The sequence below is a fragment of the Chlorocebus sabaeus genome, chromosome 17, assembly GCF_047675955.1.
Source record: "Chlorocebus sabaeus isolate Y175 chromosome 17, mChlSab1.0.hap1, whole genome shotgun sequence".
NCBI lineage: Eukaryota > Metazoa > Chordata > Mammalia > Primates > Cercopithecidae > Chlorocebus > Chlorocebus sabaeus.
Genome location: NC_132920.1, coordinates 35,987,686 through 36,010,445, shown reverse-complemented (window position 1 = coordinate 36,010,445; position 22,760 = coordinate 35,987,686). Strand labels below are relative to the sequence as shown.

Below are 22,760 nucleotides of genomic sequence, written 5' to 3'. Positions count from 1 at the left end.
TCTCTTCCAAGGATCCGCCTGAGACGTAAACGAAAGGTCTTTGCTCAGTCTGCATCTTTCCCTGGACATGCACAGTCACTTTCTGATTTTACCTCTATATGCAGTTGCTTTTGAATGTCCTAGTCTATTTATTTATTTAGAGACAAGAGTCTCTCTCTGTCACACAGACAGGTACAGTGGCACCGTCTCAGCTCACTACAACCTCTGCCTCCTGGGTTCAAGCAATTCTTCTGCCTCAGCCTCCCATGTAGCTGGGATTACAGGTGCATGCCACCATACCTGACTAATTTTTGTATTTTTAGTAGAGACAGCATTTCACCATGTTGGCCAGGCTGGTCTCGAACTGCTGGCCTCAAGTGATCTGCCCACCTTGGCCTCCCAAAGTGCTGAGATGAGAGGTGTGAGCCACCATGCCTGGCCATAAATGTCCTAGTCTTAATGTCTAACTCCCAAAGGGGAAAAAGAAAGAAATGAAGGAGAGGAAATAGGGCACTGGCCCTATAAATCCTTGCAAGATCACTTCAGCCAGAGGAGGGGCTTAAAACAATGGAGCGGGGGTACAAAAATGGCCACCCGCCTTTCTGATACTTGGAACAGGATCCTTTTTGCTCACTGTGGCTCCAACAAACTGTGTGCAGGGCTGCTTGCTGTAGGATTAGGGGATAGGTGGGTGCCACTGTGCTAAGAGCTGAAATTGACCAACATTTATAATAATTTATTATCCAAGCCTCTTCTTCTGGAAGTTGTGAGCATTCAGTAGACTCCAGAGTTTCTTAAGAATCACATTAGACAGATTCTGCCAATGCATTGGTTGTCTAGGTGGGGAAACAGATTTCTGGTGGCTTCTTACTCTACCATCTTCTCAGAATCTTCTCTAGTTTGTGATTCTTACCTGAGTCAGGATCTGTATGACATTTTGGCAGTTTATTACTTGGCATCAAGATGTTCCAGGCTCACTTTGTGAATTTCCTGTCTTAAATCTAGAATCAGTTTTTCTCTAAGAAACCCTAATTCTGTTGAGTGGGAAATGATATCCAGAATCTAAGCACTTCGGGGTATGCTTTGCTACTTGGTGAATCTTTACCTTTATGATTTGTTGATTCATTGCAAAAAGCACATACTTTCACCTCCTTCCTGTCTTCCCTTTTTGGGGGTCACTATTTGAGTTGCCCCCACAGCTTACTCTTTTGTGGATGTGTGGATTTGTTTGGATTATTTTTCCAAATTGTTTTCTTTTAAACTAATTCTGTTGCTGTGCCGTCAAGTTCACTAATCTTTTTCTTCTACAATAATCTGCCATTTATTCCATCCAGTGTGTTTTCATCTCTCACATTGCGCTTTTTGTCTCTGGAAGTTCATTTTCAGTCCTTTTTTTTTTTTTTTTTTTTTGAGATGGAGTCTCCCTCTGTTGCCCAGGATGGAGTGCAGTGGCGCAGTCTTGGCTCACTGCAACCTCCGCCTCCTGGGTTCAAGTAATTCTCCTGCCTTAGCCTCCTGAGTAGCTAGGACTACAGGTATGCGCCACCACACCTGGCTAGTTTTCTTTGTATTTTTAGTAGAGACAAAGTTTCACCATATTGGTCAGGCTGGTCTCGAACTCCTGACCTCGTGATCCGTCCGCCTCGGCCTCCCAAAGTGCTTGGGATTACAGTCATGATCCACCACGCCCGGCCCATTTTCAGTCTTCTAAAAAATACCTTTCATATCTCTACTTAATTTTTTGAACATATGGAATACAGCTATAATAACCATTTAATGTCCTTGTCTAATTCTAACATCTGTGATGGTTCTGAGTCAGTTTCACATGACTGATTATTTTAAATTTGGATATGTTTTATTGCCTGGTGATCACATTTGTAAGTTTTACCTTGTTGGCTGCGGGATGTTTTGTATTTCTGTAAATCTTCTTGAGCCTTGTTGTGGGATGCTATTATGTTACTCGGAAAGTGTTTTATCCATTTAGATTTTACTTTTATGATTTGTTAGATGGATCCAAAGCATTGCTCAGTCCAGAGCTAATCATTCCCTCTGCTGAGGCAAGACCTTCCCAAATATATCCTACCCAATACCCTGTGACTGAATTTTTCTAGTCTCTTTGCTGGGAACAGGCACTGTTCCAAGCCCTATGCGAATGCTAGGCATTGTTCTCTATAATCCTTTAAGATGTTTTTTTCTTCTCTGCCTCTGCTAGTTTCCTCACACACATGTGCTTTGCTGAATCCTTAAAGGGGCGGGCCCCCTCTGCAAATCTCCAAATTTCTCCCTTTCTGCAGCTCTCCCCTCTCTGATACCTTGTTCAGTGATTTATAGCTGCCTTGGTCTCTCCATACTCTCAACTATTTGAGTTGCCCCCACAGCTTACTCTTTTGTGGATGTGTGGATTTGTTTGGATTATTCTTCCAAATTGTTTTATTTTGAACTAATTCTGTTGTTCATTGATTCAACTTGTGGAGTCTACCTGGAAAGCCTCAAGGCAATAAGATGGGGCAATCCCCGGGTTCAGCTCTTGTTTCTTTTTTTCAGGAACCACTGTACTTGTTGTCTAATGTCCAGAGTCTTCTGTTGTTTCTGTATTTGGTCTATTTGAGTATTGTTTTTTTCAATAAGATAAATCCAGTCCCTGTTACTCCATCTTGGCTAAAGCAGAAAACTTGATAGGTGCTAGGTTTTTTTTTTTGGTTTTTTTTTTTTTGTATTTTGTTTTCTTTTTGAGACAGGGTCTCACTCTGTCATTCAGGCTAGAGTGCAGTAGCATGATCTCTGCTCACTGTAGCCTTAACCTCCTGGGCTCAGGTGATCCTCTCACCTCAGCCTCCCGAGTAGGTGGGACTACAGGAACACGCCGCCACACTTGGCTAATTTTTGGATTTTTCTTATAGAAATGGGATTTTACCTTGTTTCCCAGGCTGGTCTCCTTGAACTCCTGGGCTCAAAGGATCCACCTGTCTCGGCCTCCCAAAGTGCTAGGATTACAGGCATGAGCTACCATGCCTGGCCCTTCATAGGTTTTATATTTAAGAATTTGCCAAGCAGTTTTCCAAAGCACGTGTACCGTTTTAGACTTCCTCCTAGCATAATACAAGAGTTCTAATTGTTGGACAACCTCACCTACATTTGGTGATGTTTAGTTTTTTTATTTTAGTCATTTATTAGTTTGAGATGCTATCTTATTGTAATTTTGTTTTTTGTTGTTGTTTTTTTTTTTTTTTTTGAGATGGAGTCTCGCTCAGTCACCTAGGCTGGAGTGCAGTGGCCAGATCTCAGCTCACTGCAAGCTCCGCCTCCTGGGTTTACGGCATTCTCCTGCCTCAGCCTCCCGAGTAGCTGGGACTACAGGCGCCTGCTACTTCGCCCAGCTAGGTTTTTGTATTTTTTAGTAGAGACGGAGTTTCACCGTGTTAGCCAGGATGGTCTCGATCTCCCGACCTCGTGATCCGTCTGTCTCGGCCTCCCAAAGTGCTGGGATTACAGGCTTGAACCACCGTGCCCAGCCTCTTATTGTAATTTTGATCTGTGTTTGAAGTTGTCATGTACTTTTAATTTTAGGTAATTTGGAACGTTTCTTTTATGAAATTGCCTTTTTTTTTTTTTTTTTTTGATTTATTTAAGAATCTAGGCTAGTTGTTTTATGCCACCTTAGTTTGGATTTGTTTGACTGTTCCCTCATAATTAAATTCAGGTTAACCGTGTTTGTCAAGCATATTACATGGATTATGTTTTAGTCTTCTCAGTATATTGCATTAGAAGGCACATGATGTGAATTTGTGCTTATCATTGGTGATAATAAGTTTGATCACTTGGTTAAGGCAGTGCCTTCCAGATTTCGCAATTGTAAAGGTACTTTGTTCTTTTTGTAATTAATAAGCAATCTGTGGAATGATATTTTGACACTGTGACAATCCTTTTTCCCAACAGTCTTTCACATATCGTTTTAGTATTCACTGATTCTTATCTGAATCAGTAATAGTATATACTGTAGTGATTGTAAAATAGTGATTTTCTATTTCTGTAATCCCTTATATATTTATTATTTGGTTTTCTTCTCTAAAGAAGATGTTTCTCTTCCTCCTGCCTCCACACTTACTTTCAGATCAGTGTGGACTTGTTCTGTTTTCAATTCATATATTAACTCGTAATTTTATTTTTTAAAATGGTCTGGCCGGGTGCAGTGGCTCACGTCTCTAATCCCAGCACTTTGGGAGGCCAAGACGGGCCTAGACCATTACTGTATATGTATGTCTTGCATGTAGAAGCTAGTGGGGGTGGAAGACATCAAGATACTACTAAAATCCCTGTTGTGCCCTGCACAATTTTAGACTCAGAGTATTCCTACTGTGTGGTGTCATCAGGTTGTTCATACATAAGGACAACACATGGTGGCGCTGGAATCAAGATTAGTTTTGTAAACTGCAGAGCATTAAGCAAGTTTCCTATTTAAAAAAATGTTGGCATTTATGTTTTTGAGATTTAAGTCTTTCTTGTACATTTGTCTCTTTTATAGTTAAGGAATGATTTGTGTTTCCTTGCTTTGAAACTGTGAGTGTGGGAATTTTTACCCTGGACACCAATTTTGATATTAGGGAAGAAACTAATTTACCTAATCAACAGCTTGAGCCTAGTGCTTTCTTTCACTATTTGCATATGTAGGTTTCACTTTTTCTTTTACCATTGAGTATTTTAATGTACATAATAATACTGATAAGTCAACCGCCCACAATTTTATGTTTCATGGATGCTTTCATTGACTATAGAATTAGACTTTGAAATTTTAGAATATTGACAGCTACATATTTATTCATTCAAGCTCTGTAACTTTTTATACTGAAAGAAAACAATACATAATATTTTAATGGGTGGAATTCACAGCTTGTCTTGCCCTGTTCTTTTGTGCCTTTTTTTTTTTTTTCCTCCTTAATGAATTCCTAGATATCTGCATGGTATTTGAAGTTTTGGGGCACCATCTGCTCAAGTGGATCATCAAGTCCAATTATCAGGGGCTTCCACTGCCTTGTGTCAAAAAAATTATTCAGCAAGTATGTATCTTAGTCTTAACCTTGTAGTGATTTTTTAATATTCTTAAAGTGTCAGGAGTTTATTTTTTCCAATAGAATTTTTGTTTTAAGGCCGGGTGCAGTGGCCCCCACCTGTAATCCCAGCACTTTGGGAGGCCGAGGCAGGTGGATCATGAGGTCAGGAGATCAAGACCATCCTGGCTAACACGGTGAACGCCATCTCTACTAAAAATACAAAAAATTAGCTAGGTGTGGTGGCTGGCGCCTGTAGTCCCAGCTACTCGGGAGGCTGAGGCAGGAGAATGGCGTGAACCCAGGAGGCAGAGCTTGCAGTGAGCCAAGATTGCGACACTGCACTCCAGCCTGGGCAACAGAGCGAGACTCCATCTCAAAAAAAAGAATTTTTGTTTTAAAAAGTAAGTTATTGGCTGGGCACAGTGGCTCACGCCTGTAATCCCAGCACTTTGGGAGGCCGAGGTGGGCAGATCACCTGAGGTCAGGAGTTCAAGACCAGCCTGGCCAACAATGCAAAACCCTGTCTCTACTAAAAATGCAAAAATTAGCCGGGCATGGTGGCAAGCACCTATAATCCCAGCTACTCGGGAGGCTGAGGCAGGAGAATCGGTTGAACCCGGGAGGCGGAAGTTGCAAGTTGCAGTGAGCTGAGATCGTGCCACTGCACGCCAACCTGGGCGACAGAGCAAGACTCCGTCTCAAAGAAAAAAAAAGTTAATTTTAATTGCTAAAATTAAATATTTCATGCAACCTTTAGAGTTTATTGTGCTTATTCTGTTTTTAAATGTTTTAACATAACTATTTTCGCCTAGGTTTGCCTCCCATAATAATTAGAAAGGGAAGCTGAGATTCCTGACTTGGGAACATTGGAGCCCTTATCCAGAAGTTCTGGTTGCAAATAGTAATTTTACATGAATAGATAATTGCTATGTCAGATTATTGCCATCTCTTTATACAGCATGATTCATGGGAATTTTCTAATTTTCTAAAGAGCCTTCAATATACAGTATAGAATTTTACCATCAGGAAAATTTTAATACTTCAAGGGGCAAAAATTTGTTTGGATAATATGTCCTGGAAAGAGCTCCAAACTGGGCGGCAAGAGACCTCAGTTCTTCATCAATGAGGAAATTTGAATTAAAGATATCTAAATCTCTGTCATCACCTACATTACAACACTTAGAGGGTGTGTTGAATGTTTATTCTCAGTCTTTGCAATGTACATAGTTGAAGAATATCTCCAAATAGAATTAGCTTTGTAAAACATTGAAGAATTTCTTATTGTAAATAAATTCTTGCCTTTTTCATAGTTTAATCTTTCTGAGGGCCGGGCACGGTGGCTTACGCCTATAATCCCAGCACTTTGGGAGGGCCAGACGGGTGGATCACGAGGTCAGGAGATCGAGACCATCCTGGCTAACATGGTGAAACCCCATCTCTACTAAAAATACAAAAAATTAGCCGGGCATGGTGGCAGGCTCCTGTAGTCCCAGCTACTCAGGAGGCTGAGGCAGGAGAATGGCGTGAACCCGGGATGCGTAGCTTGCAGTCAGCCAAGATCGTGCCACTGCACTCCAGCCTGGGCAGCAAAGCGAGACTCCGTCTCAAAAAAAAAAAAATCTTTCTGAGAAAGTTTCTTTGTGCTTTTTTTAAAAGGTGCTTTTATTCTCTATAGAAAACTCTATCATATCTTTTTTTTTTTTTTTAATGTCCTGTTATAATCTCTTGCTTATCCAGAAAACCTGTATTTTGTGTTTGCAAGTCTGCCACTCTATTTCCATTCAGGTGTTACAGGGTCTTGATTACTTACATACCAAGTGCCGTATCATCCACACTGACATTAAACCAGAGAACATCTTATTGTCAGTGAATGAGCAGTACATTCGGAGGCTGGCTGCAGAAGCAACAGAATGGCAGCGATCTGGAGCTCCTCCGCCTTCCGGATCTGCAGGTATATTTTCTTTTAGGGACTTTGCTCTCATTAGAAGTTAAAAGAAATTTCTATTTTTATTCTGTTACCAGGGAATTAAACACTACTCAATCCATTTCAATAATAACATATTTAAGAAATATTATCAGCTTCCAAGAGACATTCTCACTGTTACTTCCATAGGGGAAGGAGAAAACTAGATATTGTTGTGTCTTTGTGTTGTATCTTATAAAAGCTGGTGTGTATTGTTTAAAAATATTTTTTCTTATGATTTGATGGTTTTTGAAGTGTTTACCTCTTACTGTGATCACACATGCTCATTTATAGGACTGGTAGTCTATAGAGGGACAAGATAACATTGCTATTAAGAGTTTGGGTTTAAACACTGGAGTAGACACAGTTGGTTTGAATTTGGGTTTCATCCTACACTGAGAAACCTTAGCTGAGTTATTTTGCTTTATTTTCCCTCCACTGGGAATTGTTGGGATTAAATGGTGAAGCAGTTAGTAGTGTGCCATACAGTATTATATACCAAATAAATTATGGGACCAGGCACAGTGGCTGATGCCTATAACCCAACACTTTGGGAGGCTGAGGTGGGAGGATCATTTGAGCCCAGGAGTTTGAGACCAGGCTAGGCAATATAGTAAGACCCTGTCTCTACAAAAATTTAAAAAATTAGCCAGGCATGGTGGTGCATGCCTGTAGTCCAGTTACTCAGGAGGCTGGGGCAGGATGATTGTTTGAGCCTAGGAGGTCAAGGCTGCCACGAGTTGTGATAGTGCCACTGCACTCCGGCCTAGGCAACAATGTGAGACCCTGTCTCAAGACATAACATTAAATAAATAAATATATAAAGGCTGCTTTATGATTTTTTTTTTCTTTTGAGATACAGATTTTAGTTTTAGTGGTGTCACTTTTTAGGAACTTGTTTGATTCTCAAGTTGAAGTATTAGTTATATACTTCCTTTAAAAAGGAAGACTAAAGAAGGGGGAAATGGGGAGTTGGTTGTTAAATGGATGTAGTTTCTGTTTTACAAGATGAAAACATTCTACAGATGCTGTTATACAACAGTGTGAATAGTGTTAAAACCACTGAATGTACACTTACCCAGAGTATAAATTTTTATTACGTGTTTTTTTAGCCAGAGTTATTATACAAATATTTTTAAAAGAGGAAGACTGAAGATCTGCCTTCCAGCTAAGCTACAGTTATCCATGACATGCTATAGAGCAAATTACTATAGCTCTTGATGTCACCTAGACTCCCCTTTTAAAACTGACAGATTCTGGATAGCATTTGAGGTGAAGAGGTTGTTGCTTGTCCCTTTCTATTTAAAGCAGTGCATAGGAATGGAAAATAGGTGATTTTAGCAGCTTTAGTCGTGGAAACCAGAAATGGGAACTTGGTTCTTTGCACTTACTGATGCTACCTTTTTTTTTTTTTTAAGTTTGGCAATTTCTGTTATGCATTATTTTCTTTAAAAATGTTAACAATAATATGGCTTCTGCTTAAGTCATTTAAACATAATAAGTTTTTTCTGCAATGTAGACTACGTAAGAAAGACTTTTCATTCTGGTAGAGTGTTTTATCTGAGCCTTAGTTTATATTGCCTGATGAATGCCAGAATTCTTACTTGGTTTTCTTTTCTTTTCAGTCAGTACTGCTCCCCAACCTAAACCAGTAAGTATAAGGTGTTTCTATATCTAATTCTGATCTATGGACTGCGGGCATGGGTTCTTCCGTTGTGGATGGTAATAGTTTGTTTCAAGTTTGAGAACCAAAAGGAAAAAAAATTCCTGCGCTTCTATAATTTTCTCCAGTAAATTCCCATGCACCTTCATCAAATTTGTACTGGTGAGGCCTCTAAAAAATTTGAGTTTGTCTGAATGTAAACCAGCCCCACAGACTGCTCAGAAGACCACACTTTGTTATTTTATTCTGTTTTTATTTGGGTTTATAAGAGTATCCCACATCTTTTAATTTAATGAAAGACTTAAGTGCTATGTTAGGGAAAGATTTGTGAAATTTAATTAGGAGGTAATTAAAGTTAACAACTATCTCCAACTGGGGGTAATTAATTAGCCACCTGAAGGCTTTATCTGTTTGTAATCTCCGCCCAGGCTGACAAAATGTCAAAGAATAAGAAGAAGAAATTGAAGAAGAAGCAGAAGCGCCAGGCAGAATTACTAGAGAAGCGAATGCAGGAAATTGAGGAAATGGAGAAAGAGTCGGGCCCTGGGCAAAAAAGACCAAACAAGCAAGAAGAATCAGAGAGTCCTGTTGAAAGACCCTTGAAAGAGAACCCACCTAATAAAATGACCCAAGAAAAACTTGGTATAAATAGAACATCACAAAAATTACTTTACAACACACTTTAATGTTAATTTATCATTGCTATATAATACAGTGGTTTCATACATACAATATATCTCTGGGGGTATCTTTATAAGAATATGGATCTTGTCATAAATGTTAGGCAGGTAATGTTTAAATGTAATTTGTAACTTTTCTCAGGACATGGAACATAGATTTCATTTAACAATTGGGTAAAAGGTAAGGTCTTGGCCCTTCCAGAAATGGGTTTTAGATGTTTAGTCATGTTTTTATGTCACTCAGTATAGTTCTAGAAAATGTTTTAATCTTGTGAGAAATGTTTCTATTGTTTCATTCACACACATATGCATACATCTTTTTTTGTTCATTTGTTCCTTAGAAGAGTCAAGTACCATTGGCCAGGATCAAACGCTTATGGAACGTGATACAGAGGGTGGTGCAGCAGAAATTAATTGCAATGGAGTGATTGAAGTCATTAATTATACTCAGAATAGTAATAGTGAAACATTGAGACATAAAGAGGATCTACATAATGCTAATGACTGTGATGTCCAAAATTTGAATCAGGAATCTAGTTTCCTAAGCTCCCAAAATGGAGACAGCAGCACATCTCAAGAAACAGACTCTTGTACACCTATAAAATCTGAGGTGTCAGACACTATGGTGTGCCAGTCTTCCTCAACTATAGATCAGTCATTCAGTGAACAACACATTAGCCAACTTCAAGAAAGCATTCGGGCAGAGATACCCTGTGAAGATGAACAAGAGCAAGAACATAATGGACCACTGGACAACAAAGGTACCTATGCAGCTATACTTCCTCAACACTCCTTCCCTGCACAACACAATCATAGATTTCTAGACTAAAAGTATCATTGTTTATGTAACTATAGCTTTACAACAGATAGGTCTAAGTTACCTTTAAATTGTAGTCTATAACTAACTTTATCCATCATGTACTGGGTACACAGCATTTCATTTGTTGCTATGAGGGCAGAGCTTTTTAATTCTAGAAACTCAAGGTGTTGCTATGCTCTTTTTGTCTTAGAAAAATGTAAGTTGTCTCTTGGGTATTGCTGACTGTATTACTCTTACCTTGGAGAACTTTATTACTCATTGGGTATTTCTCTGTTCATTGAACAGTCTTATTGATGATGCCTGTTGTCTGTAGGAAAATCCACGGCTGGAAATTTTCTTGTTAATCCCCTTGAGCCAAAAAATGCAGAAAAGCTCAAGGTGAAGATTGCTGATCTTGGAAATGCTTGTTGGGTGGTAAGTTAAACTTGTCTCAATGGTGTTTTGAAGTGACTAGGAGAATGAATGAGAATTTGGACTTAGTTATGCAAAACATCTGTAGTTCTGTACCCAGATTGACACAACACTTCAGTGAATATTTTTTCACATTTAAAATAACCTTTTACTGTGGAAAAGTTTAAATATACTTATGAAAGTAGAAAGAATGGTAATGGTGATCATGAAAAGTCCTTCTGTTACCCCACCCCACTTCCGATACCCATTACCCAGATTCAGTAATCTCAACTCCTGGCCAGTCTTGTATATATATATTTCGTTATTAACTTTTAGACACTCAGTGTTTATGTTGATACTCCCCTACTCCCATTTTCAAAATGATGACTAACTTATAAATTGTAACCTCCTTTTAATTCACTTAACATATTTTGGACACTTTGCTTTGTCAGCCAAAAATTTAAATACAATTCAGTTCATTACATAGTTTCCCTAGTACACTTTAATCTATGTATTTTTGACAGCTCTTTGTGATGAGACTCTGCACACAAATCTTTGTATATTTTCTTAGGACATGTCCTAGACATAGAATTGCTAAGTCAGAAGTTCCATGATTTCTAAAAGGGCTTTATAATGTATAGTGTCATTTAACTTACTTTTAATTATTCTTAATGACATGTAATTATAAATAATTATATATTTTTTGATGTATAGTGTCATATTACACTCTAGAAAAGATACATCAGTTAGCCGGGCATGGTGGCTTACACCTGTAATCCCAGCACTTTGGGAGGCAGAGGCGGGCGGATCACGTGAGGTCAGGAGTTCAAGACCAGCCTGACCACATGAAGAAACCCCATCTCTACTAAAAATACAAAAAAATTAGCCGGGCATGTTGGCGCATGCCTGTAATCCCAGCTACTCTGCAGGCTGAGGCAGGAGAATCACTTGAACTTGGGAGGCAGAAGTTGCAGTGAGCCGAGATTGCACCATTGCACTCCAGCCTGGGCAACAAGAGTGAAACTCCATCTCAAAAAAAAAGAAAAGAAAAGATACATCAGTTATTCTACCTTTAACAACTCAGAAAAGTATTTTCTTCTATGATCTTCAGACTAAATAGTGGAATCTCATTTTAATTGGCAAATTATTTATACTGTTGTTTTTTACTATGTATCTAATAAGAAAGTGTTTTAAGGTTTTTTTGTTTGAGACAGAGTCTCGCTCTGTCACCCAGGCTGGAGTGCAGTGACACAATCTCAGCTCACTGGAACCTCTGCCTACCGGATTCAAGTGATTCTCCTGCCTCAGCCTTCTAAGTAGCTAGGATTACAGGCATGCGCCACCATGCCCTGGCTAATTTTTGTATTTTTAGTAGAGGAGGGGTTTCACCGTGTTGGGCAGGCTGGTCTCAAACTCCGGACCTCAAGTGATCTGCCCTCCTCGGCCTCCCAAAGTGTTGAGATTACAGGCATGAGCCACCATGCCTGACCAAGGTTATTTTTAATGGACATCTTTTTAAAAATCTATGATAGAATGATTCACACATAAATGACAGTACTCAAAGAGCCATATGCTTTTAAATGGGACATGGTTCAGACCTCAGAAGGATCTTATTTCCCATATTGATTCTAGAATATTGTGATAACCTTTTAGAAAAAACAGCTTAGCACTGACTGATAAGAATGTGGAGCAGCTTTCCAAGTAATTAGAATTATTCCACTGTGCTATCATCTGCTCCGGGTCACCCTGGATAACTTCAGTAGTGACTGCAATAGCTTCTTCACTTTCTCCTTTCTGCTGACCTTGCTCCCCATAGACTGTTGGCAACACATCTATCAGAGTGATACTCTTATTTTTTAATTTGTACATGTTCATGAGGTGTAAGTGCAGTTTGCTAGGTTGATATATTGCATTGTGGTGAAGTCAGGACCTTCAATGGACCCATCACTGGAACAGTGCACATTGTAACCACCAAGCAACCTCCCTTCATCTACCCTTTCACCCCACCCTCTGAGTCTTCATTGTTCATCATTCCACAGTGCCTCCACGTGGACACATTATGTAGCTCCCACTTACAAGTGAGAACATGTGGTATTTATCTTTGTTTGAGTTGTTTCAATTACGATAATGGCATCCAGTTCCATCCATGTTGCTGCAAAACATGTGATTTCATTCTTTTTTATGGCTGAATGGTATTGTGTACCATTCCATACCACATTTTCTTTATCTACTCCTAGAAACTTGGGTTGATTCCACAGTTTTTATTATGAATAGTGCTGTGATAAACATACAAGTACAGGTATTTTTTGATATGATTTATTTTCTTTTCCTTTGGGCAGATACCCAGCAGTGGAACTGCTAGATCATGTGGTAGTTTTATTTTTTGTTCTTTGAGAAATTTTCATACTACTTTCTTTTCTTTTTTTTTTTTTTTTTTTTGAGACGGAGTCTTGCTCTGTCACCCAGGCTGGAGTGCAGTGGCCAGATCTCAGCTCACTGCAAGCTCCGCCTCCTGGGTTCACGCCATTCTCCTGCCTCAGCCTCCCGAGTAGCTGGGACTACAGGCACCCGCCACCTCGCCCGGCTAGTTTTTTGTAATTTTTAGTAGAGACGGGGTTTCACCGTGTTAGCCAGGATGGTCTCGATCTCCTGACCTCGTGATCCACCCGTCTCTGCCTCCCAAAGTGCTGGGATTACAGGCTTGAGCCACCGCGCCCGGCCTCTTTTCTTTTCTTTTTTTTTTTAAATGGAGTCTCACTGCGTTGCCCAGGCTGGAGTGCAGTGATGCGATCTCTGCTCACTGCAGCCTCTGCTTCCCAGGTTCAAGCAGTTCTCCTGCCTCACCCTCCGGAGTAGCTGGGACTACAGGCACGTGCTGCCACAGCCGGCTAATTTTTTGTATTTTTAGTAGAGACAGGGTTTCACCTTGTCGGCCAGCATGGTCTTGATCTCCTAACCTTATAATCTGCCTACCTCGGACTCCCGAAGTGCTGGGATTACAGCCATGAGCCACCACGCCTGGCCTTTCATACTATTTTCTATAGAGATTGTGCTGATTTTCATTCCCACCAAGAGTGTATAAGAATTCCCTTTTCTCCACATCCTCTCCAACATGTTTTTTTTGGGTTTTTTGTTGTTGTTGTTGTTGTTTGTATTTTTAGTGATAGCCACTCTGATTGGTGAAAGATATCTCATTGTGATTTTAATTTGCATTTCTCTGCTGGTTAGTGATAGTGGACATTTTTTCATGTATTTGTTGGCCATTTGTCTTCTTTTGAAAAATCTCTATTCATGTCCTTAGCCTACCTTTTAATGGGATTATTTGGGGGTTTTTTCGTTGAGTTGAGTTTCTTGTAAATTCTGGATGTTAGTTCCCTGTTGGGTCATATAGTTTGCAGATATTTTCTCCCATTTTGCAGGTTGCCATTGACTCTTGATTGTTTCTTTTGCTGTGCAAAAGCTTTTTTGTTTAAGTCCCATTTGTCTATTTTTATTTTTGTTGCCTGTGCTTTTGAGGTCTTTGTCATGAGTATCAGGTCTTATATTCAAGTCTTTAATCGGTCTTGAGTTGATTTTTGTGTATGGTGAGTGATAGGGATCTTTTATTCCTCTGCATATGCCAGTGCAGTTTTCCCAGAACCATTTACTGAAAAGGATGTCTTTTCCCCAGTGAATGTGCTTGTTGACTTTTTAAAGATCAGTTTGCTGTTAAGTATGTGGCTTTATTTCTAGGTTCTCTATTCTGTTCCATTGATCTGTGTATCTATTTTAATACTAATACATGCTGTTTTAGTTGCTATAACCTTGTATAATTTAAGTCAGATAGTGTAATGTTTCTAGCTTTTTTCTGTTTGCTTAGGATTCCTTTGGCTGTTTAGGTTCTTTTTTTGTTCCATATGAATTTTGGAATTGTTTTTTCTAATTCTGTGAAAAAATGACATTGGTGTTTTGAAAAGAATTACATTGAACCTATAGATTGCTTTGGACAGTGTGTGATTGTTTTTAAAATTTTTTTTAATTTTTAATGGGTGCATACTAGGTGTATGTATTTGTGGGGTATCTGAGATGTTTTGACACAGGCATGCACTGTGAAATAATCACATCGTGGAGAATGGGGTATCCATCCCCTTAAGCATTTATCCTTTGTGTTGTGACAATCCAATTATACTCTTCTAGTTATTTTTAAATATATAATTATTCACTATAGTCACCCTGTTGTGCTATCAAAGAGTAGATCTTATTATTTGTAAGTAATTTTTTTATACCCATTAATCATCCTTACCTCCCCACTTCTCCCACACTACCCTTCCCAGCCTCTGGTAACCATCCTTCTACTCTCTGTATCCTTGAGTTCTATTGTTTCGATTTTTAGCTCCAACAAATAAGTGAGAACATGTGAAATTTGTCTTTCTGTGTCTGGCTTATTTCACTTAACATAATGATATCCAATTCCATCCATATTGTTGTAAATGACAAGATCCCATTCTTTTTATGGCTGAATAGTAGTTCATTGTGTATATGCACCACATTTTTTTATTCATCTGTTGATGGACACTTCGGTTGCTTCCAAATCTTAGAAAATGTGAACAGTGCTACAACAAACATCAGAGTGCAGATATCTTTTTTGTATACAGTTTTCCTTTTGTTCGATTATTTACGCAGCAATGGGATTGCTGGATAGCTCTATTTTTAGTTTTCTGAGGGACCTCCAAACTATTCTCCATGGTGGTTGTAATCAGTTTACATTCCTACCAACGGTGCATGAAGGTTCCCTTTTCTCCATATCCTTGCCAGCATTTGTTATTGCCTATCTTTTGGACGTAAGCCATTTTAACTAGGGTGAGATGCTCTCGTTGTAGCTTCAATTTGCCTTTCTCTGATGGTCAGTGATGTTGAACAGCTTTTCATATGCCTCTTTGCCATTTGCATGTGTTTTGAGAAATGTCTATTCAAATCTTTGGCCCATTTTTTGATCAGATTATTAGATTTTTTTTCCTATAGAGTTGCTTGAGCTCCTTTTATATTCTGGTTATTCCCCTGTCAGATGGGTAATTTGCAAATTTTTCTCCCATTCTATGGGTTGTCTCTTCACTTTGTTGATTGTTTTCTTTGCTGTGCAGAAGCTGTTTAACTTCATGTTATCCCATTTGTCCATTTTTGTTTTGGTTGCCTGTACTTGTGAGGTATTGCTCAAGAAAATTTTTGCCCAGACCAGTGTCCTGGAGATTTTCCCAAATGTTTCCTTATAGTATCTTCAAAGTTTGAGATCTTAGATTTCAGTCTTTGATCTATTTTGATTTGATTTTTATGTATTATGGGAGATAGGAATTGAGTTTCATTTTTCTGCATATGGGTATCCAGTTTTCCCAGCAACATTTTTGACTGTCTGTATCTTGAAAAGTTGCTGTAGTTATTTTTGATTGGTTGATCTGTCTTTCTACTTAGGGTAAGAATAGTTTACACACTACAGTTAACAGTGTTATAATATTCTGTGTTTTTCTGCATATTTACTGGTGAGTTTTGTACCTTCACATGATTACTTATTGCTCATTAATGAGTTTTTCTTTCTGATTGAAGAAAGATTTTCTTTCTTTAAGATTTCTTATAAGGACAGGTCTGGTGTTGATAAAATCCCTCAGCTTTTTTTTTTTTTAATCCCTCAGCTTTTGTTTCTTGTGGGAAAGTCTCCCCTCCCTCTCCCCAGTATTTGCCTGGGGATCAGTGGGCCTCCTGTATCTGGATGCCTTAACTCACTTGTTAGACTTGGGAAATTTTTATCTACTATTTTCTTAAAAAGGTTTTCTAAACTTAAAAAAAAAATTTATTCATTTAATTAATTAATTATTATTATTATTATTTAGAAACAGGGTCTCTGTTGCTCAGGTAGAAATGAAGTGGTGCCATCATAGCTTGTTGCAACCTTTAACTCCTGGGCTCAAGCAGTCCTCCTGCCCTAGCCTCCTGAGTAGCTGAGACTACAGGCACATACCACCAGGCTCAGCTAATTTTTTTTATTTCCTTATATTTATCTGACTAGAATATTTCAGAGGACCTGTCTTCAAGTTCTCAGATTCTTCTGCTTGGCCTAGTCTATTATTGAAGCTTTTGAATGTATTTTGTATTTCCTTGAATAAATTTTTTATTTAATTTATTAATTTATTTGAGACATTGTCTCACTGTGTCACCCGGGCTGGAATGCAGTGGTATGATCACAGCTCACTGCAGCTTCAATCTCCTGGGCTCAAGCGATCCTCCTGCCTCAGCCTCCTGAGTAGCTGGGACCCCAGGTGCATGCCAACACACTTATCTAATTTTTTTTAGTAGAGACAAGGTCTCACTATGTTGCCCAGGCTTGTCTCGATCTCCTGGACTCAAGCACCTTAGCCTCCAAAAGTGCTGGGATTACAGATGTGAGCAACTGTGCCCTGCTTCAATGAGTTTTTTAGTTCTAGAATTTCTGGGGTTTGTTGTTGTTGTTAAGATATCTGTCACCGTGGTAAATTTCTCATTCAAAATCTTGAATGGATTTTCTGATTTCCTGGTATTGATTTTCAGATTTCTCTTGCATCTAATTGAGCTTCTTTAAAATTAATATTTTGATTTATTTGGCATTTCAAGGGATTCTTTTTTGTTTGGATCTGTTGCTGGACAATTGTTGTGGTCCTTTGGTGCTGTCATATTTACCTGTTTATGTTTTCTGTGTCTTCCATTGAAATCTGCATGTTTGTTGCAGTAGTCACTTGTTTCAATTTTTTTGAAATTGCTTTTGTAGGGGAGAATATTTTTCTGAAGTTGTATATATATGTTGTTGGTTAAGTAAGATACTTTTTGATTTTGATTTTGGGTACCTCTGGTAGTATGGTTTTTGTATAACTTTTTTGGCAGTACACAGGGTCAGGGGTATCTGCAGTTTCCTCTGTGGCTTAGGGTACAGTTTAGGTTGTGGTGAGGTTTTGCTGCGGACTTGGATGCCAACTGAGCCAGTCTTTGAACCCTGATGGTGGCATTAGTGGGCTGAGTGTTCCTGTTTTTAGGCCCCAGAGCAGTTTACGTTGGTTCCCGTGTTAATGGGTCTTGGAGGGGTGAATTCTTGGGTCTCTGACTGGGTATATGGGCAGGTTCTCAGGCCCCTGGGCAGCTGGTATAATGTGGGGGATGGCAGTTAGAGTGGTGGAGCAACCCGCTGGGACCCAAGCAATCTGTGTTGTTGTTGTTGTTAGCTATGATGGGTCGGAGGGGGCTAGTCCCTAGTTTTACAGCCGCTCATAGCAGGGCAATGGATATTTTCCTAAGTGTGCTTAGAGAAGCTTGGTCTCTGCTGTCCGTCTCCCAGCTGGGTGGCAGTTGCAGCCGTGTCACCCAAGGGCAGCGCATAGCCCAGCTGTAAACTCTCAAAATGGTGCCAGCTGTTGGCCTGTGACTGAAAGGGTAGATTCCCTCTCAAATGAACAGCATGGGCAAGAAACTGTGGGGAGTTATGGTACACTCAGGTCTCAGTCTCACAGAAGCCTGTTTTCTTAGGTATGCATAGGAGAGCCTGGTTTCCCTGTCCCTCCTCAGCCAAGTGGCAGCTACAGCCAGGTCAGCCCAAAAGGGCAAGGCACAACCTAGCATTAAACTCTCAAAATAGCACTTTATGCCTGGGACCAGAGAAGGGAGGGTCCCTCTTAGGCCAGCAGCATGGGGAAGGAGCTGTGGTCCACTCACATCTTGGTCTCAACAGCAGCCCATGGCAGGGTGATAGGGACCCTCCCGGGAGTGCATGAGAGTGCCTAGCCTCCCCTCTCCTTCCTCAGAGCAGTGGAGTGACAGCAGCTGTGTCTGCAGATCCCTGGTATCAAGGCTGTCAAAATGGCACCCAGCTGAAGCCGCTTAGACTCAGATGCCTGTGGGATTCTCTTTGGGTTCCCTTTTTGGAGCAACATCTGTCCAAACTTTAGGCAGTTCTGTATGTCAGGCCTGAGGCCCTAGTTGGTTCAGGGTTTCTCCCATAACCAAGGTCATAAAACCCATTTTCAGAATGTGGAATGCTGGGGATTTTTCTCTTACTGTATGCCCATGCCAGTTTCCTAAAACCCTTTCCTTACTTCTGGTGCTTCCTATCACTTCTCTGGTGAATCCTAGCATTCTTTCCTGGACAATCTGTTCAAAATGTGGGTATCTTCTGACTGTTCTAGTTCCTTTCTGTGGATGAGGCACATACTACCTGTGTCTAGTCAGCCATTTTAAATGTAAGTCAAGTCATATATTCTCTAAACTTTGCAGTGGCTCCCTTCAGAATGAATACCAAAGTCCTTACCCGCACACCACCAAGCAAAGAGAACTTACTCTTCCTTCTGCTTGGAATCCTCTTCACGTACAACTCCTTCATTTTCTTTAAGTTTTTACCCAGATATCACTTAACAGGGAGATCTTCCCCCCTAAACACCTAATGTAATTAACAAACTGCCACTCCGCAAACACTTATACCTTTATCATATTCACTCATGTATTTGCCTACTCTTCCTTTCTCCCTGTAACTTTTTTTTCTCCACAACACTTAACACAACCTAATATTGTATGTTTATTTGCTTAATAATCCTCTCAATAGAATGTACATCGTATCACAACAAAGTTTTTCTGGTTTACTGCTGTATCTATATTTAGTACTTAGAACAGTGCCTGGTACATAGCAGGTACTCAGTAAATATTTTAGCAAATAAATTGTGGAGAAATGTATTGACTCTAACAAATATCACACTGCACAAACGTCAAATGCCAGTTTCCTGTCCACACCATGTTTCAGGCTCCTGTGCCTTTATGTTTGGAACACCTTCATGTGTGTTTTGTTACCTATGTGGCACACTTTTCTTTATTCCGGTAGAGTCGTCTGTCACTTACATCACAACAGAATTAATCTCTCTTCAACTTTTATAACAAGTCTACTCTGTTAATTCATTCCCACTCTGTGATAACCCGTTAGTCCATTCGTGAAGGCAACCCCTCATGACCCAGCCACCTCTTAAAGGCTTAAAGGTCCCACCTGCTAGTAGTACTGTGAACATCGGACATGAAATTTCAATATTAGTTTCAAAGGGGACAGACATTCTAACCATAGCAGTGTCTCTGCATTTAAAATGACTGCGTTCTTGGCTCACACCTGTAATCCCAGCACTTTGGGAGGCTGAGGCGGGCGGATCACGAGGTCAGGAGATCGAGACCATCCTGGCTAACACAGTGAAACCCCGTCTCTACTGAAAATACAAAAAAGAAATTAGCCGGACTTGGTGGCGGGCACCTGTAGTCCCAGCTACTCGGGAGGCTGAGGCAGGAGAATGGCGTGAACCCAGGAGGCGGAGCTTGCAGTGAGCCGAGATCACACCACTGCACTCCAGCCTGGATGACAGAGCGAGACTACGTCTCAAAAGAAAAAAAATGACTGTGTTCTTTTCACCCATTCACTCATTCAGCAAACATATTGGCACATACTCTGATGTAGGCATTAGGACACAGTGGTGAACAATACATGTGTGTTGCACCCCATTGGATTCAGATTGGATCTCACTTCTTGATCTCTTCAGCACATCAGCATATGGCATTCAGTAATGGAATTTTACATAATTTTTAATGAGCTGTATTATTAAAAATATTAAAAATACAGTCAACTTTTGAACAACATAGGTTTGAACCACACAAGTCCACTTAATACACAGATTTTTTTTAACCAAACAAGGATCGAAAACAGTATTCGAGGAATGTGAAATGCACATATATGAAGGGCTGGCTTTTTGTATATTTGAGTTCTGGGCCAACTGTGAAACTTGAGTTTGCACAGATTTTGTTATGCTCGGGGAATTCTGAAACTAATCCCCAAAGTACACTGAGGGACCACTGTACTAAGCTTTTTATTCTTTTTTTTTTTTTTTTTTTTCTTTTTCTTTTTTGCTTATCAGGCATGCATTTATTTACACAGTGGGGGAGACAGTGAGTTATTGAAGCTTTTATTTAAAAATCTGCCTACTTCTTTCACCAGTTTTTCATTCCCCGTAACAGTATTTACCTTTATATTACTAATAACAGGTTATATTACTCCAATTTTGTTTTCAGTGTTACATATTATTTTTTTCCTCCTGGAAAATGGGACTTACCTAGCATCACAGCACAAATTCCTCATTTCCCCAGTGTAATCTAATTTTTGGCTACATGATCATTCCATGTTTATATCATTGAGACTCTAATGCTATCCTCAGCTGAACTGAGCATATATTGTGGTTCCTTTTCCTTTCTGAACCTTTCCATGGTTTCCTTCCATTCTGAAACATGTTATGAAACATAACATAATGAAACATAACATGTTTCATTTGCTTAGTTTTCTTTGTACTGTTGATCACTTAATTCAATCCCATACTTTTACCCAGTGTTGTAAATACACTTTAATATGTACAGATACATTGAGTGTTCGTTCTACTATTATCTTTCTAAAGCGCTCTATCCTAGAACCTGGAGTCTTCTAATCTCTGTTCATCTGATTGGGTTGCCCTGTAGGTCTGCTACATAACTAACATTTGGGATTTCCCTTCACCGTCATCCTGGAGATTTATTATTTTCTCTCTATATATATCCCCTGTTTTCTGTGTCTCCTTTCTTTCTTGGTTTATGTCATCTTTTTTTGTAGAGTACATGCAACATAAAATAGTTTCCTGAGAAAGGGTATGAGATTGGGTGGGAGAAGGGTAGGATTTGCACATCTGATTGTCTTTATTCTGCTTTCACACTCAGTTTCCTATGTAGAGAATTCTAGGCCAGAAAACATTTTCTTTCAGAATGTCGTTGCTCCATTGTTTTCTAGTTTCCAGTCTTGATGGTACTAAAGACCGATGCCATTCTAATTCTTAATCTTTATATGAAACCTCTTCCCCCAGTGGAAGTAACATAATTTCATAGTGATGTGCCGCACTCAGCCTGTTTTCACCTCTCATACTAAAGATTTGATGTTCACTTTCAACATTGAAACTCTGATTCTTTGGTTTTGAATCTTAATTTTTTTTTTTTAGGTGACAAAGTGTCACAGTTAAAAAGAGTACTCTTTCAGAAAGCCGTATTTATGAATGAAAATAAAATGTCTAGTATGTACTTCAAAATCTGGTGTAGGTGCAGTGGCAGGGTTGGGATACAGTTGAAAATAGACTGGCAATGAGTGGTAATTGCTTTGTGACACTAGTATAATAAATGGCATGGAGTTCATGATTCTTTCTACTTTTGTATATATTTGAAATTTTCCATGATAAAAATAAATGAATAATGAAGGAAAAAAGAAGCTTAGTATGAGTCATATACAGGAAACAAAATTCAGTTATTCAAATGTGATAGGAAAGTGTGGAAGATGATTCTCTAATCCTATTGAAATTTAAAAACAGGGAACAGTGTTTGTGAAAAGAGGAAATTACACAGAGAAAGCCTTCAGGTAGAAAACTAGTATAGACCAGGGCTTCAAAGGGTACTAGATGAAATTTGACTAAAACAGCAAAAAGTACTCTAGGTAGAACATCAACATCACCAATAAAGGCACAGAAAGCTACTTATTAAAGACAAGTATAGTAAATTGCAAGGCTAAAGAGTTTGGATTCCTTGGTGTGGTAACTCACGCCTGTAATCCCAGCACTTTGGGAGGCCAAGGCGGGTGGATCACTTGAGCCCAGGAGTTTTGAGTCCAGCATGGGCAACATAGCAAGACCCCATCTTTACTAAAACAATTTTTAAAAAGAATAAAGCTGTTGTTGTTTCCTAGACCTGTGTATCTATATTAAGTTTAGGCTCATTTGTTTGTAAAAATAATTTGGAGTAGCTGTGTGTAAGGCAAAGGATTGTTGGAGCTAATAACATAAAAATGTTATTTAAGAAATAAGCAAAGTGAGAACTTTGGTTTGGGAAAAACTTCAGAGAGTTTGTTTTCATCTTCATTGTTAAGCAGTATTGACTTGTTACTTTTTAGAATGAAGTTTAAAATACTATTTCCTTCATTTTCTCAGCACAAACATTTCACTGAAGATATTCAAACAAGGCAGTATCGTTCCTTGGAAGTTCTGATAGGATCTGGCTACAATACCCCTGCTGACATTTGGAGCACAGCATGCATGGTAATGTTTTTTCCCCTTGGCTTTCACTTGTTAGGTAGTACATATCTTGCGCTGTTTGCTAATTTCAGTAAACCAGCAAATTAACTAGCAGAAAAGAACGT

The 22,760-nt window shown here is 39.3% G+C and overlaps 1 protein-coding gene across 2 annotated transcripts in view; it reads left to right on the top strand.

Annotated features, from left to right (window-relative positions):
- The window catches only part of SRPK1 (SRSF protein kinase 1), a 90,259-nt gene that overhangs the window by 42,774 nt on the left and 24,725 nt on the right, over positions 1-22,760 (top strand). For both annotated transcript variants that reach the window (XM_007972817.3, XM_007972816.3), the window contains 7 exons: positions 4,927-5,033; positions 6,813-6,978; positions 8,616-8,641; positions 9,082-9,295; positions 9,675-10,094; positions 10,467-10,567; positions 22,552-22,659. In XM_007972817.3, the coding sequence (XP_007971008.2) occupies positions 4,927-5,033; positions 6,813-6,978; positions 8,616-8,641; positions 9,082-9,295; positions 9,675-10,094; positions 10,467-10,567; positions 22,552-22,659 (1,142 nt within the window). The remainder of the gene's footprint in view (positions 1-4,926; positions 5,034-6,812; positions 6,979-8,615; positions 8,642-9,081; positions 9,296-9,674; positions 10,095-10,466; positions 10,568-22,551; positions 22,660-22,760) is intronic.